The 22,139-nt window shown below is 35.1% G+C and overlaps 1 protein-coding gene across 1 annotated transcript; it reads right to left on the reverse strand.

Annotated features, from left to right (window-relative positions):
- Positions 1-482: 482 nt before the first annotated feature.
- LOC129949588 (uncharacterized) lies at positions 483-21,954 on the reverse strand. The gene is made up of 3 exons (XM_056061144.1): positions 20,764-21,954; positions 824-1,315; positions 483-760 (listed from the first exon to the last, which is right to left on the reverse strand). Exons 1-3 carry the CDS (start codon positions 21,838-21,840, stop codon positions 569-571), a joined length of 1,761 nt encoding a protein of 586 aa, XP_055917119.1. The 5' UTR covers positions 21,841-21,954; the 3' UTR covers positions 483-568.
- Between the last annotated feature and the right edge of the window lie 185 nt (positions 21,955-22,139).

Genomic DNA, 22,139 nt, shown 5'->3' on the forward strand with positions numbered 1-22,139 from the left:
TTTTAAAAATTTGAATTGTTATATAAAGTTAAGTCATAGGCTTTCACAAATTTATAAGATATCTATTATCTTATTGTGTAAGCTTTATAAATAAATAAACTGAAACTGATAGTGACATCGGGGGTGTTTTTCGCTTTAAGGACAGGAGACAGAATTGAGTTTTTGAAGAATTCAATCCTACACGGTTTCTGACTCCCCATTGGACAATGCTGTCAAGACCAGAATTAAATGAGCTTATCATATGCTGCCGCGGAAGCTCCACATCCGAAGAACAAGGATGTAAATCTTGAAACGAGTATGAGAAGCTGAGGGTACAGCCGTGCGTCGGCGAAACAGGTTATTGGATTAGAAGTGACAGGCAAAAGATCATTTATGAATATAAGGAAGAAAGTCGGAGACAAAACGGAGCCCTGGGGGACACCAGCATTTTGTAATTGTTTATCGTAAAGCTTTAATTAAAATTAAGCAACGTCTCTCCAAAGTATGATTTATTAAACTTTGCATTTATTTAAAAGCAAACATAACGGGATACAATGAACATAAGAAGTGTTTCATTTATGCTAGTTTATCAAATAGTATCATCGGTTAGTAATTCGTTTTCATCGCCATGGTCCGGCAAGCATACGAAAAACTCAAGCAGATTCAAAATTGGTCCACGTGAAAACGGATTGTGATACCTTCCACGCTTATCTCTTAGATATGGATATCTTTTATAGTTGAACATCTCATTTGTTGTGAGATTCATGCACGCGTGAAGTATCTGAAAAGAAAAAACCATCACTATGAGATTATACATTCTGTTTTTCTCTAAATCTTTACTTACAGAAGTGCAGGTAAGTATCCAACCAAGACCACAAAAAACAACTGCTTCGATGAGACCAAGAACATACAGCCAAGAAAATCCCTCAATCACCACACAGTAACATGCAAAATATATTGTAAATGAACAATTGATGGCAACCGATAAAACAAATAAGAAGAACCACATTCTGTTTCGCAATCCAACACAATTATGTATGAATGGACAATGATGGTCGAAATATGAAACACATCGATTACAAACTCGACAGTGCTTAGCCCTTAATGGTCTTAAACATCGGCAGCTGTGGCATAATCTTGTGAGAATGACATTTCTTTTCTTCCACTTGTCGAAATACGGAATTTGTTTGATAGCACAATAATAAGCGTCTGAACTGAGTGGTATATAGCCGGGATCTCGGCGGTTTGCTACTATCCAGCTTATCCACATAATAGCATTCCAATAAATAAAGCAATAATGTGAACGGCGAAGGACATTCCAAGTGATCGGGATTGCCTGAAAATTAAAATATAAAAATTAGATTGATAGATTTATTGATTTATCAAGACAAATTTTACAAAATCGTAATGTTTAATTGACTTAAATCTTATAAGGCATGGCCAGAGGGGCCGTCAGCCAGATGATAGCCTTGATTCCCTTTGTTGACCGACGGTACTTTGAAGTACCACAATGTTTTACATGAACTAAAAACTACATAGCGGTAAAATTTGGTTCTGTTGACCAACGGTACTTACAAGTACCATAATAATCTCTATACATTTTGGTGTTTGTGATTTTTTAATTTATTTTAGTGAGTGTTATAACTGTTTCTTTAATAGATATTAAGACTTAGAAGAGAGTAGTTTTAGTTGATTTTTGCGTTTGAAGATCTTAGTTGGCTTGGTAGCTTTCGTATTTTTTTTTTAAATTTATAAGCTTATCTGCATATCTAACTTTCTAAAAAACAATACATCAATTGAATTTATAAATATTTTTTTATATATTTTCGACAAAAAGTAAAAGTGGACTGGTAAGTACCGTCGGGCTGTGGAGTGTGTTTGTAGTGTTTTGCAGTGATACAATTTTCATATAGGTATATCCAGATAAATTGAATTATGTCGGGTGTAAAGAATGTTTTATTCAACGATGATGAAATGTTGGCTATGGTTGAAGATTTGCCATCAGATAATAACGAAAACACTGATCTTGAAGATGATGACGAAGTGGATTTACTAACGATACGTTCAAGAATACGCGCTAGAGCCCAACTCAATATGGAACCTAATGAAGCTGTGCTTCAAGATCAGCTTGAAGACCTACCGGGTGAGGAAATTTCAGACAATCGTCCGGGATGTAGCCATTGGAAGAAAAATATACGCGAAGACGAAAAACATCGCCAATGGAAAGCTAAGGATAGTGTTTCACAAATTCCTGAATTCTCATTACCCGAGGGTCCTGTTCCTGGTCTGTTTGAAAGCTGCGTAACTACTACTGATTTTTTCGTCAGTTTTCTTGAAGGTGTTCTTGATAATATTGTTTATCAGTCCAATCTGTACGCCGTTCAGAAAAATAAGGTACTAGATTTGAAGAAAGGTGAACTACTGGCTTTCATTGGAATAAACTTCCTTATGGGATACCATAAACTACCAAGTTGGAGGCACTTCTGGAGTGAAAGTCAGGATTTGGGAGTTTCCTTAGTGGGCAAAGCGATGAGCCGTAATAGGTTTGACGCTATTTTGAGCAATTTGCATGTAAACGATAACAGCTGTATACCAAAAGATAATAAAGATCGTCTTTTCAAACATCGCCCATTGATTGAATACTTGAATGAAAAATTCGGAACTGCCTACCATGGAACAAGACAACTCTCTGTTAACGAGTCAATGATTCTTTTCAAGGGCAGAAGTTCCATGAAGCAATATAATCCAATGAAACCAGTAAAGAGGGGTTACAAGCTTTGGTGCCTGGCTGATCAATATGGATACATAAAAAAATTTTCCATTTACCAAGGAAAGGACGAAAAGCTGGAAAACAAATATGCAACGTATGGGCTCGGTGAAAGAGTTGTTCTGTCATTGACTGAAAAGGAGTGGGGAAAAGAGAAAATTATTTTCTTCGATAACTACTTTTCTTCAGTCAAACTGCTGGAAAAACTAAAAAATGAAAATACTCTAGTTTGTGGTACCATTCGTGCTAATAGAAGAGGCAACCCAGAGGCAATTTGAGGGATGAAAGAAAAATGAAAAGGGGAGATTTCGACTACCGATCTTCGACAGATGGAATCAGTTTTTACAAATGGAAAGACACTAAAACAGTACTGTTGGATTCAAATTACCATGGCAATGAGCTTACAACTGTTGCTAGAAGAGATAAATCAGGAGTGCAACACGAAGTCAGTTGTCCTACAGTCGTAAAAGACTATAACACATATATGAGTGGAGTGGACCATGCTGATCAACTTCGGGCTGCATATGGCCTAGACCGTAGGTCAAAAAAGTGGTGGCATCGGCTCTTTTGGGGAATGATCGAAATATGTTTTGTTAACTCCTTTATCGTTCACGGCCAAATGAATGAAAAAATATCTCTTCTGGAGTACAAAAGATGTGTCACCCTTGGACTTTTAACGCAAAAGGATTTACCTGTTGACAAACGGAGTCTGAGCAGAAAATCTAATAATGACGAGCCTGCGCAATGCACCAAAAAACGAAGGGGCAAAGGAGAATCCGTTTCAAAGGACGTGCGACTGGGAAACCTAGGTGTTCACTGGCCAAAATTTGTTGAAACACGGGGAAGATGCGAAGTCTGTAGCATAAACAAAATACAATCAAAGCCTCATTCAAAATGCAGTCATTGCAATATTTACCTTTGCTGCAATGATAAAAAAAATTGTTTTACTCTGTACCATGGAATTAATTTCGGAAAATGATGTGTGTGCATACATTCCATTTTATATTGAAATAGAAACGAAAATAAATTTTAATTTCTAAATACTTTTTTTCTGTACCCTACAGCCCAACGGTACTTTTGAGTACCACTATCATCTATGGTCCTTTGAGGGCCTTGGAAGAAAAAAAAATGAGCTATACTTTTTAAGAAACCCTAAATTTAAAAACATATCGACAAAAAAATATTTTGTGTACCATTTTTAATAGCTTGGTCAACAAAGGGTTAATTGACTTAAATCTTATAAGGCATGGCCAGAGGGGCCGTCAGCCAGATGATAGCCTTGCTTACTGTTTATTTGAACTTTGTAAATTAATTGATTTTTTAATTTAAATTTAAAAGTTTTCGCTTATTATTTTTCTTCTATAGTTTACTCTGCTATTTCAATAAATTGTGCTAGTTTATGTCAGTTTTTCCTATTTAAAATCGCTAGGAGATCAACTTCTAAAATATTTTGTTGCCATATTTGTCGCCGGATTTCTGCCAGAATTGGACATTTTGCGATGAAATGAACTATATTTTCCCTTTCGTTGGTATTGCACATGGACCAAATCAGAGCTAAGTCATTGCGGTGCGGTATGAAGTTTAAAGATAACAACTCTCCTCTTGCTCGGAACATGAAAGATATTTGTTCACAGCTAAAATTGTCATTGCCTTGTCCTAAATCATATTGGAGTTTTGAATATATTTCTCTGTGAAGTGAGGTTCTCGCCTTCTCTATGTTGTCTTCCCTTGTTTTGTAATGGAGGCTTTCCAGTAAATTACAGAGAAAAGGTTTCCACTCTGTAAAATTTTCCAAAGTCAAGCTGAAAGGTATTTCGCACGAGTCTGCTAAATTTTTCGATCCTTCAAACCATGAACTGTTCATCAGTTTAACAATGTAATTGAAATGTAATCTAAGTGATTTTAGGTACAGTGGTTATAAAACAGTTTTTTTCTTTTTATTTTTTTTTTTTAATTAAACATTTTATTTCTTAAAATCCAAATAAAAACAATAAGATGAAAAGAAATATGTTACAAAAATATTTTTAGAAAAAATAGAGTTATTGCCACTCTAAGAAAATTTTTACATTTATTATCCATTTACAAAAAATTCAATACTTTCATTATCAAGACTAAGGAGTAAATATTTAACTTGTTTCATAAATAACAAATGAGAAGTTTGCATCCTGATAGAATGGGGGACATGAGGAAACATTATAAAAATTTCTAAAAGCGGTTGTTCGATATACCGGTGGTTTAAAAAATTTCCACGTAAAATATAATTATCAATTATTCTAAAATTAAGATTACCTGATCTCTTAAAGAAAATTTTTAGAACTTTATAACAATACATATGTCTCACTGAAAGAATTTTCAAATCTCTAAAAAGTGGAAAACTAGGGTACAGGCTAGGCTTACCACATATTTTCTTCAGTACACTTTTTTGCAAAGCTAATAAAGGTTGTATTTTGTTATATTATGAACCTCCCCTACAAGAAATTCCATATTCTAGTTTCGAATGAAAAATGCCATAATAAATTTTAAGTAGCAGTTTGGAAGAGCAAACATTACGCAAAAAGAAAAAGTTTCTAAGAGTGCATCGAAAATATTGTCTAAGATTCTCTGTGTGGTTATAAAAACTCATTCTAGAATCAATTATTAATCCAAAATACTTGAATTCATTAACAATTTCTAATTTGAAGCATTTATCACTACAGCTTATGGAATCCGTAAATGTTGTGGAAGTAACCATAGGATTACAGGTGCAGTTAAAAAGCTTGAATTTTGGACATTCAGTAGCGTGGAAAAAGAGATCAGCATTAACAATCTTTCTGCCAGAAAAAACTGAAAAACATTATCTTGGTTTTAGAACTTATTATCAATTTGTGCTCTGCAAACCAGATTCTTAACAAGCTGAGATCCCAATTTATATCCAATATAAGATTCAGACAGCTATCTGTACCATTCGAAAAACCAACATCATCTGCAAAGGCTGTAAGAGAACCCTTAAAAGGCAAACTGAATTAAGAATTAATGTATACCAGAAAAAGTATTGGTCCTTAAACCAAACCTTGTGGAACTCCCAAATCGAATGTCTTTATATCACTCCTAACAAAATCAAATTTCACTCTTTGGGCTCTTAAATTTAAATAAGATCTTAGCCAATCATTAATGAATCCTCGAAACCCAGCACTTTCAAGTTTGCTAACCAAAATTTCGTGATTAACCATGTCAAAGGCTTTTGATATGTCAACACACAATCCAGCTGTATTCTTTTTTCTATCAAGACTTACAAATATTTGAGAACAGAAATGTAACAACGCATCTTCGGTTGATTTATTGCTTTGAAAACCAAATTGAACATCACTGAAAAATTTTGTTCTCTTTAAAAAGCTCACCATTCTATTTTTTACAGCTTTTTCAAAAATCTTACTTATCGAAGGCAAGAGTGATATAGGCCTATAGTTACCCAGATCATTAGTTGCTCCTTTCTTGAAAAGTGGCAAGATATAGGCAAATTTAAGAGCTACCGGAAATACTCCAGAAAAAATACTTTTGTTAAAGATATGTGCCAAAACATCAATTATAAAACATGCTACATTTTTCAAACAAACATTTGAAATGCCATCATAACCAGAAGAGTTTGAAGTTTTTAAAGTGCCAATTAACTTTAGAATCTCTAAACTAGATATAGGCTCAAACACAAAACTTTGGCTTTGAGAAGGTTCAATACTAAATGGACTACAAAGTGTACAAGATGCGTGACTAGAACTAGCTTGAAGATTAAGTGAAATCGTTGAAAAGTATTCATTGAATGCATTAGCAATTGCAATTTTATCTGAGACCACACGACCATTAACATTGACAACAGATGGTTGTTTTTTGCACTGAGATTTATTAAGTATACTATTCACTATTTTCCATTCGTTTCTAATATTTCCTTCAGCTAGATTGAATTTGTTTTTAAAATAGTTATCACGACAGATAGGAATTTCCTTTTTTAATTCAGCACAAATTTTCTTATATTTAGTATTTTAAATTTTGACTGCTGTTGCGTTTTAAACACTTTTTTCTTAATTTGTTTTTATACTTCACTTTTTTAAGCAAACTATACGTAATCCACGGTTTTAAACGCTTATTAGACTTTTTCGGAACAATATCAAAAGAAGCATCAGAAATGTATCTACAAAGAATATCAATAAAAATGTCATACGATTTGGAAGGATCACTCTCGGCAAAAACTTCTTCCCAAAACTCAAAAGACAAATTAGTTTTAAGCCTACTAAAATCGATACTTTTAATCAATTTACGGGGACCAGAATCAGAACAAATACTTTCTTTCCCTATATCAACAAGAATTCCAGTCATGGAATGATCAGTTGTTCTGAGGTCAAAAACACACTTTTCACAGGAACTGATTGAAGGAGAGAATCGGCCATAAATACGATCAAGACAAGTTCCAGATCTCGGTCTTGTTATCTCTTTAATAAACGAAACAAGTCCATGAGAAGCTAACAAATCAAGATAAGTTGCCACGAACTCACTACTTTCTAAAGTATCGATATTCAAATCACCCACAATTAACAAATTATTTGATTTCTCACTATCCAAGAAAGTTGAAAATTCTTCCATAAAAACTGAACTGTTAGATATACATATGAAGTCTATAAATACATAAGATATTAAAGATTTATTTATTAATTTTGACGGTAATTTTCAAAACATCCGCGCTTTGAAAATCTAATTTCAAAACTTCAATAACATCTAAAGCTTGATTTACAAAACAACCAGCACCTCCTGCTGCATAATTCTCATTTGCATTCAGATAGAAATCATAACCTGGCAGCCCATAATCATTTTTCTGACAATCATAAATCCAAATTTCTGAGACAACAACAATGTCTGGAATACACATAAAAGAATCTATATGGGAAACAAGACTCGCGAAATTCCCTCTTAAACTTCTGATGTTTTGATGAATAACAAATAATTTTTTGAAAGAGTAAGTTTTGTTATAAAAAATTTCTTCGCAATTTGTATCAAAAAGATCGAAGGTAGAAAAATTAAAATTAAAATCGTTAAGCAAATTCATATTGAAAAATAAAATAAAAAATAAATAATAATCGATAAGAAACATATAGTTGTATAATGTTGTGTCAGGTAGACGAAACTGTCGGTTTAAAAAGAATCGGAGGAGTTTTTCAGTGGTCTCCGAAGGGTGCCAGCCCCATGCTTCTGCAGCATACAACATGATGGTAAAAACTCGATATTTAGTGCTGAATGAGAGATCCGATTTTCCGTAAATATTTTGCCACACTGTACCAACAGCTTTTTGCAAGCCGATAGCTTTTTCTCAGGGTGCTTTTCGGAATTCAGGTTGCTCGTTAAAGTAAAACCAAGGTTTTGGTATTCTTTGACATTTTCGATTAAATCGTCACAATAGTACCATTTTTCATTTGCAGCCAAAGGTCCAGTTCCTCTCCGAAAGACCATCGTTTTTGCTTTGTTGAGATTTACAATAAGGTTCCACTTAAAGCAGTTATCCCTTAATTTCTGCAGGGATTCCTGTGATTCCGATAGCAGGGGTAACTAGGTCGTCTGCATACATAAGTATTTTAATAGGGAACCCATCGATTGTTATGGCACATGGCAATTTATTATTTAAATCTCGAATGTAAAGGCAAAATAGTGAAGGGCTGAGATTACAACCTTGTTTCAATCCAGCGAACGCAAGAAACCACTCTGACAAATTTTGCCCATCCCATACTGTATAGCTTGTTTCTTTGTAGATGCTTTCAATCAACCTTCCAAATTTAAGAGATATCCCGCCTCTAAACAGCTTGTAAAATAGGGCTTTTCTGTCGATAGAATATAAAGCTGCTCGGAAATTGAAGAAAAAAGTGTATAATTTTTTGAGCCTACGAAGATATAATGCACTGTAGAATATCCTTTCCTGAACCCAATTTGTACTTCACTGAGAAGGTGTTTACTTTCGACCCATTTTGCATATTTAAAGAATTCGTTTGGGATACGATCAACTCCGGGAGCTTTATTTTCCTTAACATTCGCTACAATTACTTCAACCTCTGAGATTGTTATTTCGCTATCTAGTAGGTATTAGGTTTTAAAAATTAAGCCTGGCATACTGAATTGGTTGAGAGAAAAGTTCTGCGTTAACTGATTTTGAAAATGATTGTTAAGTGCTGATGCAGATAAAGGTGTTTTTGATCCAAACGTTTTTCCTTTAAAGATTTTTATTGCTCTAAAAAAATCCGAAGAGTTTCTGTAGACAGCTATACTTTCTGCTTGTTTCTTCAAATAGTTTTTTTTTGGCATTGCAAATAGCTTTGAAGGGTCTATTAGCAGTAATGTAGTCGGCTCTTAAAGAAATGGTATGGAAGTTTTGGTAAAAGTTCATAAACGCAAAAGATTTTTTCCTCGCAGACTCACAGTCCTTATCATGCCACGGTGATTTAGCTTTGCAGCGAACTGGATTAGCTTGATGTGTAATAGCTGTGGTTAGGTTAGGTTAGGTTATAGTGGCTGTCCAAGATGGAAACGGACACACTTAGGCCAGTTTAATGGCCCATTGTGATACCACATGAATCTTGAGGCTTCCTCCTAAGCTCAATGGAACCAGCTTGAGTCCCTTACGAAACGTGAGAGGCTGATTATACCGATATGATTTAGATCGTTAAAGAAGAATTCTCCTAGGTAATTCTTGCGTTTTCGAGCTAGAGCAGGGCATGTGCAGAGAAGATGAAGAACCGTTTCTTCCTCTTCCTCGTCCATACAGCTTCTGCAAAAATCATTTGAGAATACGCCTAGTCTCGTGGCATGCTTTCCTATTAGACAGTGTCCGGTTATGACACCTATTATCGAGCTTATATGCGATCGGCTTAGAGAGAGCAAGCACCTTGAACGTTTTAAATCCAGTGTTGGCAAGATGTTTTTTGTGGCTTGACACGTGGTGATGTTGGTCCACCTGGTGCCTGCCCTCCTCCCAGCGTCTTGCATTAGCAGCAATTTACAAGTAGCGATTGGTATGCCAGTACTTGCCAAACGTGGTGGGATGGGCTGTACTGTACCGTTCCTGGCGAGTTCATCTGCCTTACAGTTACCTGGAATGTCTCTATGGCCCGGCACCCAGCAAAGGTGAATATTAAACTGTTGCGCCATCTCCATTAGAGATGATCGACAGTTATGGCCTGTTATAGAGTTTGTAGAGACAGAGTCCAGAGATTTGATAGCGGCCTGGCTGTCAGAGAAAATACGGATATCAGATGTTGATATCAAGTTTTCTTTGAGCCAAGACAAGACTTCTTTAATCGCCTGGAACACGCTACAATGATTGGGAAGGCGGACGTTATGATGTTCTCCAAAACTTCCATCCGCAAAATGTTATCCTTTATTCCTTGTACTGTCATATTTCGGTTTAAACTCATTTGATACGCTTCAACTTGATTTATGTTCCATTTCAGTTTTGGAAGAAGGCAATTTTGTGTTTCTAGTTCGTTTTCTGAGTCTGAAGTGGTGACCAATGGCATATGGTCGGAGTATATCTGACTGTGCACCTTGAAATCATAAACATAAACAGAAATGTCGTTCGACATGAAAAGATAATCTATTACAGATTGGCCTGGATTGCGGATGAATGTGAGTTTACCTCCCTCATCGCTTTTTTTACAAATTATAAAAGATAACAAACATTTGCTCTAAAACATTAATGGGAATTAAGTTTGTATTTTCTTTTTAAAATTCTATGATGATGGTTAGTGCGTAACTCTTGGGTTTAATCCCCGCCTGGGCGACCTAAAAGGTTTTTCATGGATATTATGCCTCTCGCGGAGCATTGACCAATCCACCAAGAAAAGTACTTTTTTGAATTGGCCGTCGAATTCGGCATAAAACTGTAAGTCCCTTAACTCCCACATAGGAATACTTGAGAGCTGTACTTGTAAGTCCTAGAGCTTAGTTCTCTAGGGACCGCTTTAATTTATATTTTAATGATTTAATAGAACATCTAATTGTTTATCACAACAAAACATGTTAAAATGTGTACAACAACAGTGTTTATTTCAATTCATAATAGTGCATTTTTTTACATTATCTTTGTAAGAACCGACTGGACTAAATATCTTACGTTAAGTAAAATACGTAATGCCATAAAATAATAATTTCATCCATCATCCAGCAATAACGGAGACATGAAATTGTTGCCAAAACGTAAGTGGAAAAATTCGCATTTGGATCGATACAAAAATAAGCTAGAAAGTTTGGTAGCCTCTGTCTCTAACAACAAGATTAACTCATTCCGGAACACAGACATCTTGGTTTCGTGCATAAACCAGGCAGCTCAGCCATTCCAATTTGCTCAAAATCAAAAATGGAAAGATCCATAGTTTGATAGAGAATGCGAAGCTGCTAGGAAACAATCTTTTGGATATCTAAAACTGCTAAGAGCAATAAACTCTAACATTGCAAAAAGTATGTACCAAGAAGCTAATAAAGCCTTCAAAGAAACAAAGCAAATACTCTCTGGAGCTAATGCGCAAATTATCAAAAGTAAATGACAGCACCTCGTTCTAGAAAATAGCCCGCTCTCTCAATGGTATACCCTTCATTCAAAACATAGAAATTGATATAAACATCCTAGCACAACATTTTGAAAGCTTGTTGAGTAAACCAACAAACCCCAACCAGTTGATGCTCCACGCTTCGCCACATTTGGAAATTGAAAGTTTGGACCATATCTTCACCGCACAAGAAGTAATGGGTGTGATACACAGATGCAAACCCAACAAAGCCCCAGGCGAAGACCGTGTACCGTATGAGTTTCTCAAAAACGCGTCGTTAAACTTTATTGAAAAACTTACAGATGCATATAATTACTTATTTGATGTAGGCAAAGTACCAGAAAGTTTTACCAAAAATATTGTACTTCCCATATCATCATTTCTGAACACCATAATGAAAATATTAACTGGCGTCATTCTAGACAGGCTCACAGCCTGGGTAAAAAGTAATAACCTTTTGAGTGAGTTTCAAACCGGCTTCAGGAAAGATTATTCGACAGTTAAAAACATCTTTTCACTAACGTGCGTATGTAGATCTTATCTGGATAAGGGAACTAAATTATATACTTTCTTTATTGATTTCAAAGCAGCTTTCGATTCGATCAACATGGATGCATTGTTCTACAAGCTCAGTTGCCTGGGAATATCCACAAAAATGTTGAAAATAATAAAATGCCTGTACGAAAACAATAAAACGGCAATATGGGACGGAAACGAAGGATCGCCGTGATTTCAAACGACTTTGGGGGTTAAGCAAGGTTGCCTTTTAAGCCCTCTTCTGTTTTTTATCTTCCTAGATGATTTGACATCAGCTCTGCCAGGTGGAATTAATTTTGCTGGTGTCGACATCAAAGCGTTGATGTATGCAGACGATATCGTCATTTTCTCTGAAACCCCGGAAATTATGCAAATAATGATAAATAAACTACAAGCATATTGTCGTCTCTGGAGCCACACCGTTAATACAAATAAATCAAAAATCATGATCTTTAGAAATCGTACAGGCGGATTCGTAAGAAATGAAAGTGGAAATGGGAAAATATGAACTTAGAAGTGGTTAAGGAGTATAAGTATCGTGGAGTTACTATAACACCAAAGCTTTCATTCAACCAACATCTCAATGCAAAACTAACACAATCGAAAAAAGGTATCAATTGCAATTGGAAGTGGGTCCTCAGCAAAAAATGTGTAGCTCCGAGCGCCAAATATAAGCTCTTTGAAGCGGTGATGAGATCGATAATGTGCTAGGCTGCCCAGGTGTGGGGATTTCTTCAAAATGAGCAAGTAGAAAAGTTTTTGAGATACTTCATCAAACAAATATTCTGGCGTCCACCCCTAACTACATACTATGTAAATCTTTACTCTAAAAATGCATTTTAACTACATTTTGAAAGTAATCGTTCACCCAGGATCATTGCACGGCATCTTCTTAACCGAAAATCGCAGTTTTTTAGAGAGTGGATGCTCCTAGAGCAGTCACATAATATTGAATTGCTAGAAAGTGGGACCGATACTTGGATCTGTAGCTTCGATATACTGCTCGCAAGGATTGAAGAAGACAATGTCTGTAAGTTCACCGAGATGGCAGAACGAAGCAACATGCGAAGTATGTACAAGGGTCTGCAGCATAACCTCCACGCCAACAACTATTTTGATGACCGCTACAAGTTGGAGTCAATCGCTACTATCTTTAAAACGAGAAGAGAGTTACTACGTCTGAATTACCGATCATATTGTGCAGATGGAAACAGAGTGTACCCTATGCAACCACATGGTTAGAGAAGACGTACTGCACTTTCTAGCAATGTGCCTTATTCTTGCTGCAATCAGAAGAGGACACTGGGGAAAGAGCGTCTTAACTTTAGATGAAGCCAAAGGAATCCTAAATGGACAGGAGTGGAACGTGTTGAGCAGTTACGTCAAAACAGCGCTAAAATACCGAAACCAAATCCTAAACGCACTTGAAATCCATCCTACAAAAGGACCATTAAGAATCTTGATACAAATTTGTTTAGTCAATTAACTTAATATAACTTGAAAAAATGAACAATTCTATTTATATTGCACTTGTTTAGGTTATACTCTTTCTTCTGGCTGACGGCAAAAGCCAATGCTATAACTGTGAAATTAAAACAAAAAACAATGTACAATGAATATGATAAGTAAAATCACATTTTTACTACTACTACTACTAATAATAATGTTCAGTCTAACATAATCTTTACTCAATGAATCTCAAGTCTCAGTATTTATAAAGGGTGTCCCAAAATTAACGCAAGATTTGAATTTGCCGCCATTTGTGAAATAGTGAAAGCTTGGCGGCTGCAGTTCGAAAATTTTAAACTTCGTCAACTGTGAAGAGATTAATTGAAAAATTCATGGAGACTGGATCCGTTGGAGACGCCAAACACACTGGTCGTCCAAAAACAAGCCGTTCAAATGTGAATGTCGAAGCAGTGCGTGAGAGTGTTGCTGACAATCCAGGAACCTCAATTCGACGTAGTGGACAAGAATTGCAAATTTCAAGAACCTCTCTACGGCGTATATTCACCAAAGATCTGTGTCTTCATGCTTACAAAATTCAATTAACACAACAATTGAAGCCTAATGACCATGGACAGAGAAGAGAGTTCGTTGAATGGATTATTGAACATCAACAAATGGACCCTGATTTTTCGAGCAAAATCATCCTAAGCGATGAAGCACATTTTCATCTTGATGGCTTTGTCAATCGCCAAAATTGCCGCATTTAGGGTTCGGAGAACCCACATGTGATTGTCGAAAAACAAATGCATCCACAACGCGTGACTGTATGGTGTGGATTTTGGTCTGGAGGCATAATTGGGCCATATTTTTTTGAAAATGATAGTGATCAAGCAGTGACTGTTACTGGTGCTCGATATCGCGACATGATTACACAGTTCTTTCTGCCAAAATTGGATGATATTGATGTGTCCAATATGTGGTTTCAACAAGACGGTGCCACATGTCATACAGCCCGTGAAACAATTCAATTACTGCATGAGACATTTCCAGGTCGTGTACTCTCTCCTTTCGGTGACCAAAATTGGCCTCCTAGATCGTGTGATTTAACACCATTAGACTTCTTTTTATGGGGTTATTTGAAATCACAAGTCTATGTCAACAAGCCCACAACCACCCGTGCATTAAAGGAGGAGATTCAACGCTGCATCAACGAAATGGAAATGGTCATGGAAAATTTTAACAAAAGAGTACGCATGTGCATGCAAAGCCGTGGAGGCCATTTGTCGATGTGTTATTCCATACATAACCCTATCCTAAGTATTTTACGAGTCAATAAAAATAAAACTATCAAAAGACTAAAAACGGCGTTTTCTATTTAATTCAAATCTTGCGTTAATTTTGGGACACCCTTTAATAACCTTCCATTTCAATAAAACGTTTGTTTTGTTTGTGATGTTTTGAAACTACTTTTCCAATTTCAAAAACACTTGTGTGTTTTAGAAGATTGAACTCCAAGGTCAATAATCCAAGAGATTTGTTAAACCACAATGGGATGACATGAGGCATTGAGAGCAGTAGTGGCGTAACCCTCATTTTTTCAATTTTGAGTTTATAACACTAACATGTATTTACTTTAAATAAGTAAAAGTGACAAAAATTAAACTTTAGTATTTTGAAAATAAATATAAGTACCTAAACCACACAACACATTGAAATTCCGAGTAAGTCCTAGAGAACTAAGCACCTAAGCTATATGGATATGGAATATCGACAAAAGTAATAAACGTTTTGCGTGCAATGTATACAAATAATATAGCTTCCGCCTGGGATGGAAACTTCTTGTCCTAAGGTTTTGAGACTACAATGGGTGTGAAGCAAGGCTGTGTATTGGGCACATTACTCTTTATACTATATACAAACGACATAACGAAGATCGTAAAAGGTGGGATTGAGATAGATGGGACAAGTATTCCAACGTTTATGTTTGCAGATGACATCGTTTTTCTCGCAGATACTGTAGAATGTATGCAGCTTATGATAAATCGGCTTGATGGGTACTGCAACACTTGAAATCTCTCTGTAAACCTAACAAAATCCAAAATGATGATATTTAGTAATGGAGGCGGAAGATAAAGTCGAAATGAAAAGTGGACTTTGCAAGATAAACCCATTGAAATTGTTCGAGATTACAAGTACCTTGGATTTCTTATCACCCTTAATGTTAGCTTAGAAGCAAGTTATCTGAAGCTTAACGCGTGATATGTTCAGTTTGGGGCAAACGCATAAGTAATAGACATGTAAGTCACAGTGCTAAGCAACAGCTATTCCAATCCAAGTGTGGGGATACTGTTAATTTGAAGCAGTTGAAAAATGTCTGCGCTCCTTTCTTAAGCGAATATTTAGATTACCAAGTAGTACCCCCAACTACATGCTACATTTAGAAACGGTAACGCCTCCTATATTTTTGAAAACATTAAAAATGCATTTCAATTCCGGTCATCGCAGTTTGGATTTTTCGAACGGATCAAAATCAAAAAACATGACCAAAATTAAATTTTCTTTCTATGCCGAAGTGGCGTAGCTCATATTTGTTCAAAACCCTGCAGAAAATTGTTGAAACATTGTTTCTGCACGCAACTTTTCGTAGGACAGAAATGGCGTAACCCGCCATTTCTGCATTATGCATTTTTTTTTAATTAATCAATTTCAAACACATACGCCATTTCTGCACCAAAATTGTACAGTAAGCGAAATCAAACATGAACTGCATCTAAGAAAAGCGGAGTTGGCTAGAAATGGCATTAGAGATGATGCGGCAAAAGCAAAAGAATCTAATGGCACTTCCGTAATTGCATATGATCTTATGAAAACCTTGCCAACTCCAGTCATTTCAAGGGGTGTGTGCTATTATAAGAGGCAGCTTTGGACAAATTGTCTAGGTATCCATGACATGATAAAGAACAAAGCTAACATTTATATTTGGGATGAGTTGGTTGGATCAAGAGGTCCCCAAAAAATTGGCAGCTTATATTAAATATTTTTTTAATTACCTCAAATTTAATTATGTATACAGACCAGTGTGCTGGGCAAAATAGGAATATTAAGATGTCCGTCTTGTTTCCAATAGTGCCTATCTTGTAAATAAAATTGATCACAATGAGCCACTCTTACTTATTATCGAAAAACAAAAAAAGTGTTTAAAAGACATTTTTGGCCGTATGGACTGTTATAAGATTATACCAGCCAGCAGCAAGAAAGAAGGATCCATTTCAAATTATTTTTATGGATGGATCTGTGATGTTTTCGACGAGCAAATTTTAAACAAATATAACAAATCCAAAGATTAATGTTTAATGTATCAGCACTCCATAATAACTAAGTACCGAACGCCAAAAGTTTATAAAATACAAAATCGACTACACTGTAACGTGACTTACATTTTATTTACACAGACTTATAACAAAAAATGAAATATATAAAAAATAAATATTGATATCAAAAATTGAAAATTAGAAATAACTTAAATTTAAAAAAAAAAAGTCAAAGGAAAATACAAAATTTCTCCTTAGAAATATATACACATGTACCTAGTGCACCTAATCCATACACAAAAAAAAAACAGGGACTTTCTCCGTATGGAGGAGACTTAAGTTCCCTTATTCTCCCCGGAAATCTACGCCGTCTTCCTTTTATGAAGCGGCTGAATAAATTCCTTTTTTTATCCTACCTACAAAGAGCTCTCTATACGTAGCTAAGGGGATGCAAAATGTTGCCTCTACTTCGACAGGGAGGGACCTGAGGAACCTACGCCGCCGCCCCGACGAACTCTACACGTATTTCTTACACGACACATAAAAATAACGACGCACTCTAGACACATATACATACATACATGATACATATACCGATAAAAGGAGTTGCAAAATAAAGACGTTATAAATTTGAATATTTGTTTTTTCTGATGTCACGTTACTAAATTTTTCTTTGTTATATGTTGAACAGCTATATATATGTATATATCTATGTATATATATAAGCGAATCCTTGAATCGATTCGTCAGGAAGCTAATCCTTATTAAAAAACCTTTAAAAAATAAAAATTTAATTTAAATTCTTAACGCGTTAGACGGACAACGAACCTATTTCCTTTTATTCTAACTGTTTTTTTTTTATTTAATTCACTTCTATTGTTTTGTGCCACTTTTAAATTTGAATTGATGTTTTCATCAACCACTCTGAACTACAAGTGACTTCCAATCAAGTTGTTTTAGCGGTTGCGATCTTCAATTACAGCATAGTTTATTATTTCCCGCAATGTTCAACGAACTACTCTTTCTGTATTGTCTGGACCCTTGCTTTAAAGCTCAATTTTCACTCCTATCTAATCCATTCTTACTTTCCCCACCTTCTTCAATTCGCATAAACTTTTCATTAAATATTTAATTTTGTAATTCCTTCGTCCTCCTTTTCTACCATATTTGGTATCCCTGTTCTTTTCTTCGGTCTCTTTTTCATACAAGGGCGGATCCAGACTTTTCATCAGGGGGGGTCACACACTTAGATGAGTTTTTACTCACCGCTTAAAAACGTTCTTTAATGTAAAGGATGCTAACAACATTTAATAATTGCTAAAATGACAACTTTAGTTATCAAATTATTTAGAACACTGTTGTCCAGCAAGTTATGGTCTAACTATTTATTGGATGAGTCATATGAAAGCATACCAAGATTCGAACAGTTGTCTAAATATGCCATATTTAAAAGCTAAAATACAATAGCGTAGAGGGTTTTTGGTGCATTTCGCGCACGTTTTCCCAAAAACAAAACACACTTTTCTTGTTTTCATTTCTATTTATGCGAAGAACGCTGCAAAAATTTAAAAATCCAGAAAATGAGAGAGGATCTGAAATGTAAAAACGTCAGGCTTTTTTTTGAGGTAGGTTTTTCGAACTCAATTTTACGTTAGTCTCTTACTACTATCGTTATCAATCTGCTTACTCGTATTGGGATCTTATAAAGTCGTCAACAAAACTTAAAAATTGTAGAGACATAAAGGTTTGGTTCTTGAATTGAAGGAAATAGTTGCATTTAAGCACATAATTTCTCTAAAAAAACATAAATTAAAACAAAGTAAGGTAAGTAAAAATAAGTTGGGAAGAAGAGTTTAGTAGTACTCACAAATTACACGTTTCAAAGCTTTTATATCAATAGATATAAAACGTTTAATATGTTTTTCACTTAGCCATTAGTTTAACAAAAGTGTCACTTGATTTTTTGGGACATTTGTATTATTGGAATTCGTGTTTGAATCTCAGCTCTAGAGCATCCAAAGCAAATTCACTTCAAAAGTAGATTTATTTAATTTTGTAATATCTTTTATATTCAACAGAAAAACAATTTTGAAAGAAATGAAATGCACGTATGGGTCGCAAGAACTTGATAATTTCTTCCAAAAAGTCTGTTTAAAAATATTGCCTATATTTTAAAAAATGTACCTCTAAAATAAGTTTTTCCCAAAAATTTAAATACCATTTTATTTGTCAAAAAGTTTAGATTTACCCATTTTTTTCGAAAATCATTTTAAATTTTATCTTAAAAATATTTTTGGTATAAGCACTAAATAAAGAGCTTATAAATATATGAACATTTTACATTTAAATTTCGTAAAAAATGTTGTCCCCTTTCTGAAATATCGAGTTTTGTAAACAAAATTAGAATTTTATTAAAAATAAAGAAAATACATTTTTGATCATAAAAAATCATCATCAATTTGATCATTGACAAGAACTTGCACAGAAAAAGAATAATTTTGAAATCGGTTCATTAGTTCTTGAGAAAACTTAAAAACTAAATAAAGGTTTTTTGAGGGGTACCCTTCTGGGCCAAATTAAGAACACAAAATTTAGAGAAAGTTCTAGAAAAATCACATGTTTGCACCAAAAAATTTTGTGTGGGGACTGCTGTTTTTCGTATTAATAAAATGATAAAAACTCCTTACACTAATCAGCTGAAAATCTTAATTTCAATCAACACAATTGTTTGGACTGTAGGGGCCAGGAAAGACAAACAGACGGAAGGAATCGAGGCACACACTTTTTTCGACTTCTCTACCGCTGTAATGTCATATTTGATTAAAAGCTCTACTTCGAAATTGATTACTTCTAAGAACCTGAATATTTGTTTTTTTTCTTAGAAAATTTTTTTATGAAAATAATTTAAAGCATGACTAAAGTTTTTCAAGTTCTGGTCCAATCTTCAGTAAAAAGTAGTACTTTTAGCAACAAGGTATTCAGGAAGTAAAATACAAATGTTGTTTTCATATACAAAAAATAAATAATTCAAAATATAATGGGGGCCATATCCATTAACGCAATAGTTTTATATCCATTAACGATTAGTTTTGAATTAAAGGGAATTCATACGAAAAAGCAAACAAATTATCTTCCAGGGGGGGTCATGACACCCACGACCCCCCCCCCACTGGATCCGCCATTGTTTTCATGACATATGTCTATTTCGTCTCTAATTGTCATGTCAGATTGTCAGTGATTAGAATTAGGAAATAGAAGTTGCGTGCGCCGGAAAATAAATAAACAAAAAAAAACAACTCAAAGCAAAAACACAGAACTAAATTTAAAATAATAAAAGTACTAATTGGACTGGATGCAAACCAGAGACCTGGGTCTCACCCAGTCCATGTTCCTGGTTAGCATTGTAGGTATTCTCTATAATTTTTCCTAATATTTTTGAATTTTCCTTGCAGTAATGGTGACTCCACCTAGGACAACTCTGGCCTATCGGTGGCCACAACAATATAAACAAAAAAAAAATAGAACATCTACAATAATCACAGATCTCAAATAACTGTTTCCAAAAGGAAATACCATAAGTGAAGCGAAAAAGAAAGATTCACTCGACTTACTAAATTTTATTCCCCCGAGTTACCAGGACGTTTATAATAACTTGACAACTGTTTCAACAGGCAGAGACGTTAGCTTAGTTGAATACGTACATGATAATGAAGAGTGATAGTTTCATAGCAGTCTTAACTCATAACTTGTTATTATTTTGTACTTAAAAATTCATAATAAAAAATGTAATAACTTGTATTTTTAATTATGCGTGTAACCAACTTACTTTTTAAAAATTATTTCTGTATCCAGAAAGCAGAAGTGGTCATAAAATCCACTAAATCACACATTTACAAACAATATTAAGATCTAAAATAAAAGATATTCCTCCAGATATGAGATAGCTGAAGTTTAATAGCCTTTATTTTAAATAGGAAACAAATAATAAACAAATGTTTTTTTTTAACCGTGATTTTCTCAATTACTACAATTTGGGGTTACGCCACTTCTGCTCTCAATGCCTCACATAATGTTTCAAAATGAAAATAAACATTTAAAGTTTCGTCGAAATAATATGCACCTATTGAAATTTCTCACATGAGAAATAAGTTAAAAAGGATCTTACCCTTATCATGTACATTGGATATCCCCACAAAAGTACTGAAAACAAGAACATCAATAGCGGTCCTTTAGTATCACCAGCGCCTCCAAACAGCATTCCCCATATTTCTGAAACTGACGGAATCCACCTGGATTTCTTTTTAACCTCGTTGTACAATATTTTAACTATCTCGTGATGACGATGAGATTGAGCAAGCATTATTGGAGTTTTTCCGTTTTTATCCCTTGGATCCAAGTCTAATCTATTTTTCTCACAAAGAAGCCGAACACAAGTTGTGTTACCAGATAAACAAGCCAAATGTAAAGGGGTCGATCCAAAATTATCAGTTTTTTGAAGTTCTACTCCGCTGTACATAAGAAGTCTCATCAAATCAGCGTGTCCTTTGTACGCAGCCCAATGGAGTGCAGTATCTCCATTTATATCGGTTAGATGATTCAACGCCCCCATGCCCAAAAGGAATGCTGCTGTTGCTATTCGGCCATACATACAAGCAGTCATCAGAGGAGTTAATCCCTTAAAGTCAGCTACATTTACTCCAACTCCAGTCTGGAGAAGAACTTGCACAACATCCGCATGACCCTTTCTGCACGCCCAGTGTATTGGACGTGGACCTTGGATTCCCAAACATGGTAAATCAATAGGAGCGTTACACTCTATCAAGAAACGCATAATATCAACGTTTCCATTCAAGGCCACCCAATGTGCTGGAGTGTAGCCATGACAATCTCTTGCAGACAAATATTCCAAACCATACTTTTCAATCAACAACTCAACATCGCTAACTTCTCCATTCTTGAATACCTCGAATATATCATCTGTGTTTGTTGTCATTTTTCCATCGGTGTTTTCTTTTAGTAAACTATTTTCACATTGTTCTTCTAGTGGCGAATGGTCTACCTCCTGATTTGTACGAGATGCATTGTCTTCTTCAGCTACCATATTGCAGGATGCAGTCAAGGGTAGCGCCCAAACACTACGGGCGGCCCCCGGACTTGGATGTACCTTGCTGTTCTGCGTTCTGATTCTGTTTTCCGAAGCCAGTTTATAATTTATATCTGCTCCTTTGCTGGATTTTAGCATCTAATATTTTAAAATAATTTATTTGAGTAGCACAAAAAAGCGCAATCGTGTTTCGAAACTGTATAGTAGGTATCTGAATCTGACATCATTCAACAAAGAATAAAAAATCAATGAAAGTTTAGTTGTTCAATTCTGTGTCATCCTTTAAACGCGCAGGACATAACATTAAGGTGAAATACTGCACTATGTTATGATTTAGGAACACACGTTTGTCTTTAATTCTTTAAGTGGCGAAGCAGGGGTAAGTAAAGAGCAAGTAGGGTATAGGCCACTGTTAGAAGTTATTCTGTTAGCCAGGC

Source organism: Eupeodes corollae, chromosome 3, assembly GCF_945859685.1.
Source record: "Eupeodes corollae chromosome 3, idEupCoro1.1, whole genome shotgun sequence".
NCBI classification, from domain to species: domain Eukaryota; kingdom Metazoa; phylum Arthropoda; class Insecta; order Diptera; family Syrphidae; genus Eupeodes; species Eupeodes corollae.